The sequence below is a fragment of the Phaseolus vulgaris genome, chromosome 9, assembly GCF_051622355.1.
Source record: "Phaseolus vulgaris cultivar YP4 chromosome 9, ASM5162235v1, whole genome shotgun sequence".
Lineage (NCBI taxonomy): Eukaryota > Viridiplantae > Streptophyta > Magnoliopsida > Fabales > Fabaceae > Phaseolus > Phaseolus vulgaris.
Window position 1 is genome coordinate 37314905 of NC_143506.1, and position 10683 is coordinate 37325587.

At 34.4% G+C, this 10683-nt stretch overlaps 1 protein-coding gene across 1 annotated transcript; it reads right to left on the minus strand.

Moving 5' to 3' along the window:
• Nucleotides 1-4692: 4692 nt before the first annotated feature.
• LOC137821678 (protein SMAX1-LIKE 4) lies at nucleotides 4693-9252 on the minus strand. Its single transcript, XM_068626387.2, has 3 exons — nucleotides 7694-9252; nucleotides 6822-7032; nucleotides 4693-6409 (listed from the first exon to the last, which is right to left on the minus strand). The coding sequence occupies exons 1-3, from the start codon at nucleotides 8965-8967 to the stop codon at nucleotides 4817-4819; spliced, it is 3078 nt and encodes a 1025-aa protein (XP_068482488.2). The 5' UTR covers nucleotides 8968-9252; the 3' UTR covers nucleotides 4693-4816.
• Between the last annotated feature and the right edge of the window lie 1431 nt (nucleotides 9253-10683).

Below are 10683 nucleotides of genomic sequence, written 5' to 3' on the forward strand. Positions count from 1 at the left end.
TGATTTGACACATATCATTAAATAGAATCAAGTCTTTTCTCTCAGTTTAAACAAGATTTATTTTAAAAATATGCACTTAAACAGATTATATTGGAATGTACTTTATTACAATTCTGATAGCACTTATTTACCTTGTTCTAAGAGTCGGAAAAAGTTAGGTAGGCATCAAGAGAAGGTGGGAAATCACTAAAAACGATGAAACTAGAGTGTGTTAAAAAGCTTTGTATGGTTTATTGCGGAAAGGTTGTGTGAGTTAAATGTTGTAGGTGAGAATAAGTTTTTGGCACTCCAATCATGTATCTCTCACATTCAACACAGTTTTGTGCACTCATTACGCCGACACCGTGTGTCTGTATCATCAGATGGAGAAATTCTCTGACAGTACACATTCTTTTTCTTTAAATAGCAAAACCCACTTTTTTCTCCTTTTGTATCATTGTTGTTTTCTCCACTTGATAAATGTTCTTTTCAAATGGAAAATATTAACTCTAGGGAAATATCATTAGTAGCTCCTCCTTGGTAGTCCCCACCTTGACCCCATAGAATTGGGAATGAAGATGGTGCTTCTTTCTAGCCACTCTGTGGAGTCTCACTATGATTCTATGATTGATGGGTAATCCATGAAACACAAGGACTTCTTGCCCTCCTCTTTCAGGGCACATACCAATACCCAAACATAAATTCAATATTTCCATAACTTCTCATCTTAACTTCATTTTTTCAATACACTGACAAATGCATACTAATTAAAGTATATAATTAAGAAAAAACCTTCACCCTCCAAGATAATTTTATATTTTATTATGCTATCAGAAACTCTCTTAAATCTTATATCAGATAAGATCAAAATAATATAATTTTGCTAGCACAGATAAAAATACAAAAGGGTGTTAAGCTTGGTTTCCTTTCTTCTATTAATTAAAATATGAAAACCCACATAATTTTATAATTCTTATTAAATTTAACAAATAAAAACATGTATCACTACCATTTCTCACAATTTGGATTCTTGCTGATAGTACTATACACCACTGTGCATTCTCATTAAGACTGTAGCTGGGAAGGCTTGGCTTCTTTAACTCCTAATTTTCTGTTTACAAAGACATCGTCCCTGGACATGTTTTTTCTTTTGTCATGTTTTGTGACCACTTTAGCTTAGGATAATACAAATATTCTTAATGAAAGAGAAATGCATTTGAGTGGAAAATATTTACAGTAGTTATTAAGAAGTGAACTTTAAATATAACTTAATTTGATAAGGTGAAATTTATATCATGTGAAATGTTATGATTTCTCGTTGACGTGAGATATTCAGTTACAATTATTTTAGTGAAGAATTTTTTTTTTTTTTAAATCCAATATTTTAATTACTTAAGAAGAATCAAACTTAGTTTTACTACACATTTAATTATTTAAACAGTAGTTACTAATTTTAATTATAGAATATCAAAACCTTGTTGTATGAGATAATGAAAAGCCAAAGGAAAAAACAAAGTTGGAAATAGTGATACTGATCAGTATCTCTTCTCCAAACCCTAAACATTTTCAAGCCCAATTTGTGAACTAAATACACAAATGACTCACACATCAAATTTTGTATTTTTCTTTTAATTTTCATTTGGTAGCCACTTTACCCATCATCACAATTGAAAGATTTAGGTTTAAACTTTTAAAAAAACTCTTTGGGTCCTAAATATACTTTTATAATTTGGCTTAATTTTAAATGGGTTTCTACCCTTATCTAAATCTTGTGTTAATAAAAAAGTAATATAAAACATCACTTAAAATAAAGTAGAGCAACACTACAAACCCTAATGATTTCAATCTTATTGCGCTAATAGCTTTCAGATTATTCATCTTGTATTCTTTTAAAAAGGTTGTTGATTAATTGCATTCTCAACAGTGATGATTGGATAAAATTAAGAATTATATGATTGAACACTTTTATTTCCAACTGAACAACACCATTAATAGCTCTTTTAGAGCACTATTAATTCAATCAGAAAGGGACCCAAAACTTTGAAGGTACCTTCCCTCCCATAACATCACAAAAAAGATACCAAAATGGAGTTTGTCATTATGAAATCTGAGTAAGAGCTTTTGGAAAAACTCAACCCTATCACAAGTTTTACTATTTCCCCATTGTTAAAGAACAAAGTCACTACCAACCAATGCCATTTCATCCTCATTCATATAGAAATAATTGGGTTATGTAGTTTAATTTACAGATTAAAAGTTACATTTATTTTACCTTTATATTATTATCTAATTAGGATTATTTATTTTTGTAATAATTATTTATTTGATTGATAGTATACACTTAGTATCATAATTAAATTCTTACCTTAATCTCTCATGTCAATTTTATATATATATATATATATATATATATATATATATTTCTAATAACCTTCGTATCTAAATGATAAATCAACATAAAATATTTTAATATCTTATTTCACATTAAAAAAAACTGAACAATAAATTATTTTAATAGATTTTTTTTACAAATATTAAAAAAATTGAAAAAACCAATTTTAAGCAAAATTACAATAACAAAAAATATATTTAACCATTAAATCATATTTAATTCTTAAATTTAAAATCTTGAGAAAAAAAATTGTAGTCATCTTCCTATTAAAAAGGACTCATATATTTACATTTGGGTTCTTAAAATTAGTTAAGATTAACTAATCCTAATTTTTAAAAGTAAAGAAATGATTACTTTTATTAATGTGAAGAAAAGTATGAGTGATCTACTTTTATATGATACACAGCTTGCACTCACTTTAGTCACATGAAAGTAATTTAGTGTACAACTTTTCTATGAAATCATGTATATGAATATTTCTTAACATTAACATTGTGAAGTGTAAAATAGGATGGTGTTGTGAGATGGGAATATATATATTTAGTTAAGTTGAATGTTTGGTGTAGAAGAAAATGTGGTGTTAAAATATGTTTGTTAAAATAATTGTGAGGGAAATGTATGATTGATGTATGATAGGGTAAGATTTAGAAAATGAAAAGAGGAAGAGAGTGAAGTGGTTTGGGTAAAGAAATATAAAAAAAGAGAATGAAAGGAATGATTGTGTTGTGAGATGGGAAGACAGGACCCACTTACGCCGTTCAATCATGCAAGCTTTAAGGTCAAAGCAATCATAAATAATGTTGAACAAATAACAATGGAAGCACAAACTCTCAATCTCTTCTTCTACTCCATTCTTATTTTTCCTTTCATTCAAGGACATCCATTCAAACCAACAAAACCATAATAATGTTTTTCTTTTTAATTTTAATATATATTATTTTATTATTAAATTGTGGGTTGTAAAGTTATTACAAAGTGAACTTTAAGTCTAATTCAACTCTACAATATATTATGAGTGATTCGATAACTGTCCGATAGAGGTGGCACGATAAATCCAACAAACTCTTATTAGAATAACGAAGTTGATTTTAAACCTAATTCAATCCATAAAATTGACGAAGTTTACTTATTCTTAGTTCTCCAACAAAAAGTGATATAATTTTTTTTAAGAATGTCAAAGTATTATTTTTCTTCTATGAAAATATAAAGTTCTTTTTATGTTGTTGTCTTTCTCTTTGTTTGTATTTTTCTGTCCATTGTCTTCTTCTCTCTATTATCTTTGTTTATGGTTGTTTCATTGTTGTTATATGTAGTTTTCTCTTTCATGTTTTTTTGGTTTTTCCTTTCACGCCATTTGCTCCCTCTTTACTTCTCTTTTCTCATCAAATGTAAAAAACAGAACCTATAAAATTATAGATAAATTGTTTGATGTAAACAAATAGATATATAAATCACCACATGATGCAAGATTTTAAATTATGATTATGTGATTTTTTTGTGATAGCTGATATGGTAAAAGAATGTAGATAAAATGAAGAATAGGGTCATAATTGCAGTCATGAAAATTAAAAAAAAATCTTAATATTATGGTTAAATGCTGATATGATTTACTCTGAGTACTTAATTTATATTATATGACACTATAGAATAAAAATGTGATAAAATATGTTCATACTCCCCTGAAAATTTTAAACATGGATTGAGGGATTAATTCAGCAGCATGAGGACTATAGCTTTAGAAAACTGGTCTCTTAAGATAAGCAAATAAATTTACATCCACATTAAATTTTAAGAAATTGAGACAATAATACATTTCAAATTATATAAAATGCAAATTTAAGATAGGTTCATTTTAGAAGAGCCATGTCTGCATTTATATATATATATATATATATAGCTGTGTCTTACTGAGACATGTCCAAGTATCTGCAATATGATACAAGTGTTCCATTGCTTATTTTGACCACATCATCACTCCTTAAACTACAAATTCATTCATGTTAACAAAACATGCTTCTTCTCATAATAGTAAAGCATGAACTCAACAACATCTTCAATTCATGGATCAAACAGCTAGACACAATAATACTGCAGAGCCCTTCTATATTCCTCCACAGACATGGATGAATAAAAGTACGAAACCATTGGATTCAAGATGAAAATAGTGTCTATGTGCTAAAAAGCTTTCCTACTTCTAAAAGGGTATTGAATGTGATCTTTATAATTGTCTTAAAAGTAGTTTCCATCATGATATTTTGTACTGCATAAACGTAAGACTGGTTGAAGAAAAAACATGAAAAGAAAGTGGCTAAACAAGGTGGTTGAAAACAGAAGAAAAAACAAACACATTCTATAATGAAAATTAGCGGTTACACAAAGGCTATGACTTGCATTTTACAACTTGTGGATGATTTTACAAGAAACCCCCCCACTATCCAAAGTCAGTCAATCCATGAAGTAGTTAACTTTGAGATTCTTGGGCAAACATGAACCCATGAATCCACTATCCCATGTCCTATCACCTTTACCACCCCAACAAAGTGTAAAACCTATACCCCCCTCTTCCCCACCAAAGTTAACTGTCTGTAAACTGCTTTGAAAAATGTCTTTCAGCCATTTCTCAAACATGCTGTTAGTAAAATTTCCACACCCCACACCAATTTCATCTATCACCCTCTTCTCTACAGTAAATTTCACCACACATTCTTTCCCATAAACCTCCTCAAAAGACTCTTTCATCTTTGACACAAACATCTCTCCCACTTCCCTCTCCCTCTCTGGACTTTCATTCAACTCAAACCTGTTCTCAATTGAGTCAAGAACCCCATTCCAGCTCAACGGATCCACCACAGTTTCCCTTGTCAAATCACTTGAAATTGGACTACTTCCACCTGTTTTCTCTTCCACATCATCCTCTTCATCAGCTTTCATGTTCAGGTCAAGATTGTTGAAGCTTGAATGCCGAGAAAACACCTTCCTACCCTCCTCCTTCTCCTCCACCCTTGGATTCTTAACCTTGGAAAATAAATCCAGCACTTCAGCTCTTCTCTTCTGACCCAAACAAGGTGATGATGAAGACTCCAAATCAGGCTTGGTTTCACTTATCTGCAACACCAACTTCATCACTGACTCCTTATTGTTCTGCTCTTCATTGCCCCTGGTGTCACCATTGGTCAATATGAACACTGCTCGGCCTGAACTCTCCTCACTCCTACTTAAACTTCCAAAGTTTCCAGTTTCAAACCCATCTGCAAGAAACTTCCTGAACTGGGCATCAGCAAAATCCAAATTTTCTACAAGAATCACAAGCTTCTCATGGCTTTTCAATGCTCCAGCCACCCTTTCAGCAAATGGGGTTGCTGAATTTTTCAGCATGTCCAAGTGAAGGAGCACATAAACTGAGCCAAACACTGATTCTGCAATGGCACGCGCCAACCTTGTTTTCCCAATAGAGTCAGTTCCTTGCAACAACAACCAAGTAGTGGCACTTTGCTTTGCAGATTTGGAATCAACCAAGGCCTCTGCTATGGAAGGAACTGTCTCAGATTGCCATGGCACATTCTCCTGCAATAGCTTACAAATATGAGCTTGTCGCAGGGCTCTATCAGTAGTTATGATATTTTCCACCGTTTGCCCTGAACCACCGAATGTTGAATTCCCAAGAGCAAGAGTAATCTTTACTTCGTTATTATTACCTTCCATGCCCTTGAGAGAATCCAAGGCTGTGGATGGCTTTCTCTGAGTCACATCACTGAAATTGAACTCAATGGTGCATGATTGTTGGCGCCGAAACCGAGGGACAATGTTGGAGCTATAAGCCGGTTTGGCAGGTGAATCAGCAAAAGATATTGAGCTTGAATCTGTGAAGACACTGCCTTGGTTTGGCCACCAGGGATATGATGAGTTGTAAGGGTAGATCTTCCCATTTGAACTCTGATTGCCGTGTAAACTGTTGCTCCAATGGTTTTCAGACTGTTTGCTCTGGTGCAGACAGTGGCATAGTCTGTTCCATTTCCTTTTCAACTGAACCAACTCATCCTGAAAACATTGAACTTCTTCATAAGCCACTTTCTCAACCAACCCAAACAAGAATAAATAGCATAATTTCACTGAATCACAATCTCTCATACAATAATTTTGTGTCTGTCTGAATGAAGATTTATGATGTTTAAGAAAAAAACTTATATGCTATTAAATCCTGTGACATGAATTTGTTAAAACACTTCTGAAAAATATGTAATTGTTATCATATTTTGGAACTAATAGACTAATAAGTTCAATATGAATAAGTATTTATTAATAGACTTGTTATAAATGATGAAGATTAAGACACAAGTATTGGAATATTTTGTAAAGTAAACTTTGTTTTAATGTATTAATGAATGATTAAGGCGTTAATTTTAGTCTCTTTTTTTTGTACAAGAGGGGAAAAAAGTAAAAGTTTTGCTACCTTTTGATGGGCTTCGGTGGTATGAGACTGAAGCCAGGAAGGCAACAGTTTCTTCTGGCCTGGTTTGAACAACTGAGCTTCTTTTTCATAATTGGTGGCACATTCTTCACAGCAGTTGAGTTTATCCTGCTCCTCCTTGCTGTTACTGAAGAGCTTTGTTTCCAGCATATAAGATGGATTCTGGGAGATTGTCATCTTTGAATCGTGAACACTGAAATTAGTACACAAGATTCAATGAACATTCAACAATAGTAACCAAATAGACACTTTTGGGATTTGAATATATTCTGCATCAGAAGCCAGCTTGTGTACTTTTTAATATTCTTGTAACATTTTTTTTTATCACGTTCTTGCTATCTTCCAAAAGGTTACTGTAAATCATGTTTGAGAAACTGAAATGTTTGCAATAAGGAATATATATAACCCTTTCTTTCTTGTTTCTTTTCCTTTTGGTAAAGTATATATGGTTCCTTCTACACAATATCATGTGAATCCGTAATGTCTAAGAGGTTCTATGTTTACTGACAAAACAAAGTGAAGCAGAAAGGCACTGCTTCACGTCTACCTTACCAACCAACCATGCTTTTGACAGTGGCTTCTGGCATAGTCCAGAGACCGTACGTACTTAGCAACCAAATGCAAAGCCAATTAAACTCTCAAATTAAGGAATGATCATCACTGAATAACTTTTAATTGTATACTTAATTTTCCTTTTCTCCTTCACTTTGGTATTGCTCTTGAGTTAAGCTTAAAGTTGTTTGTACTCACTTTTATATATGGAATGATGTAATCTCTAGTTGTTAAAGAAAATATCAATTAGTTAGAGTTTTTGGTATTAAATTGATGAAAGTGATTAAGCAAGAGATAATTACCTGGAAGCATGGAGACTCAAGCCAAGTCCACCTGATGGAACAGGAACAGCTTGAAGAGCCCACTGAGTCTCAAGAGGAGGTTGCCTCATTTGGCACCTCATGTATGTTTGATAACTTGCTGTGGCCATAAGCCACACCTTGGTGTTGGAATCACAAAATAACTTCCCTATTTCAGCAAGTAGATGATCAACTGGGTTATAGCCACAAACTTCTCCTTCCTCCTTTTCACTAGAAGTTGTTGCTTCCACAGTCCACTTGAGGTCTCCAACATAGAAAATGGCTCCTCCTCCTGATGCAACAGAATCCACCTTCCTCTTCAGTGCTGAGAGACTCATCTCCACTTCTTCCCTTTTCATGAACCTCAGAGAAACCGGTGCAAGCTGAAACTTGATGAAATGTGTTGACTTCAACTCATCAGGCACATCTCCTCTTTCCAACTTCCCCATTAGCTCTCCCACAAGGCCTTCAGTGAGTGCCACTGAGTCACCTACTATCACAGTGTTCTTCTTCTTCTTCCTCAAGAGGACATCAATAACCACCTTGATATCCTCCTTGGAAGAGGGTGGTGGTGACTCAGTGATGGGAAACACCGAGGCCTTCTTCTGTGGAGAGAACAGAAGTGGAGCACTGAACTCAGGAGAAGTGTAAGAAGCCAAGAAATGGTTCTGCCTGAAGGAACTGGCTGTGTTGTTCTCACTGGGAGCAGGAGAACAAGGAGAAGAGAAAACACCACCAGAAGTGTTGTAACACTGGAAAACTGAAGGTGTTGAAGAAGTGTCCTCTATGTTGGTCTTAACAGCAGTGCTAGAGAAACCAGCCTCTCTCATAACCCTGCTAACGCTAGGGTCATCAAGGATAGATATAATGAGCTGTTCAAGCTCCACCTTGATGGTGAGAAGTGGCTGCTGCTGCTGCTGCTCAATGCAGCCTCTTCTCTGGTGAGCCTGTGCTCTCTTGAGTGCAGCAATGAGAGCATTGGAGAGAGAAGGCTGTGTGTGGAGCAAGGGAGCAGGTGTTGTTGGGAGCCTGTTGAGGGCCACATTGAAGCAGAGCTCAAGGGCTCTGCACTGAAGAGGGTGTGATGTTTGGTGTGGCTGAGATTTGAGACAAGCCCTTCTCAAGGAACTGGCTCTTAGGCTCAGCAAAGTTGCAGCCACATGCAGAGGGGTGACCTGTGCATGGCCCCTTCTGCGTGCCAACCCAAGAGAGTGCTTCAACACTGAAGCAGCCTCCGCTGTGAGGGTCTGTTGCAATGTACAAGCTCCTGAGCGCATCACTTGAATAAAACCCCTCCCCCACACCACCCCCTTTGTGTCAAAACCTTTTCTTCACAACCACACTTCTTCCCTTTCTCTTATCTTTCTATTTCTCTCCAAACACCACCACCAACACCCCTCCTTTCTGTTTTGGCCTAACAAAAAACCTACCTCCTGCTACTCCTCTTCTGATCAGAGGAACCTCGAACTAACTCAAAGCTAGTTCTGAAAGATGAGAATGAATGAGAGAATGAGAGAAAGAGAGAGAGAGCAACTGGTTAAGTTTTAGAAACACCACACTAGGCCTCATTGCTTCTTTATACTACTATACTTCTTGTCACTCATTATTCATTATATTATATATTTTTTTTTTCCTTTTCCTTTTGCTTAATTCTCTTTCGGTTTTAGCTTAAAGCAGCAGCTTTTTCTTGGCTTTTTTATTTCCTCTTTCTCTCTCCAGTTTACAGTTAAAGGTGCAGTCCATCCATACTAATCTAAATGTGTTATTCATGTAATGAGGTGTTTTCTGATTTTTTGAGCACCAGTTTTTTATTCTCTTATTCTTAATTGGAATGTCGGTTTTGTAACAGTACACTCTTTTGGACCCCAAAAAATTACCATTGGCCCAATGCACATATAGTGTTGCTGAATTTTAGCTGTTTAAGTCATGCATATAAAAGGGTGAAAAGCTGTAGAGTGCAGTCATCTGCTATAGCTGCAACCGCAATATGCATGCATGTTGATCATATTACAAAGGGGTGGAGAAACTATTTGATTCCATTGATTAATTAGATGATAGCATACTTAAAAAAAACTAACATGTTCTTTCTTGTGCAATGTGTAGTCTTTGTGCAAATGAGGTTGCGTAAGAAGCTAGAGAGTACAAGGGTCCCACAGTTCAAAATTCTTACTTGGAGTCACAAAGCTTTCCTCCTTCCACATCATCCTTTGAATAGCCAGACAACCCCAGCAGAAATTCAAAAAAAGTACTAAAGGAGAAAGTTGGGAAGGTGAAAAGAGATAAAAACTGAAAAGAAAGTTATAGATTATATATATATAGTTCATATTTCATGTAATGTTCTTACAAAACTAAGCTACCATTTCTTTTCATCACATTAATAATCATTTCATTTTCTGATATGTCATCTAAATCTATGCAGTTGTTATACAAGTATGTAGTATATTTCATCATATAATCTTTTTTTCTGTCATTTATATATGAATATGTAAAGTTAGAATTTGATTGAGCATGTTGTGAAAAGAGATAGTAGTAAAATAAAAGGAGCACTCTCTCTCTTCACGCCAATCCTCGTAGAGAGACAGCATTTTATTCCCCAAGTACCCGAAAAGCAACTCTCTGTCTGCTATCCTTCACAGCATTATTGGATCTTTTTCAGTCTCTCTCCTCTCTCCTCCTGCACACTGCAATCACCTTTTTCTATTAATCTCATCTAATTTCCAACAACCCACTTAAAAAAACCTTTTGTGTTACCAAAAAAAGGAAGCAGAACTGAAATATACTGTTATTATGCATACTCATTTGTGTTCCCATTTCGATTATACAAACACTGAGGCTTCATTTGTTTTTTCTTGGAAGCCAGAAAACATTTCTGTAAGAGTTTTATTATCAACTTTCAGCTATATATGTAACTTTTTTGACTACTTTCCTAACATGTTTTTACCCTTTAGTATTACTTCAACATTATACATATTTACTATTTCTTTAAGTGTATA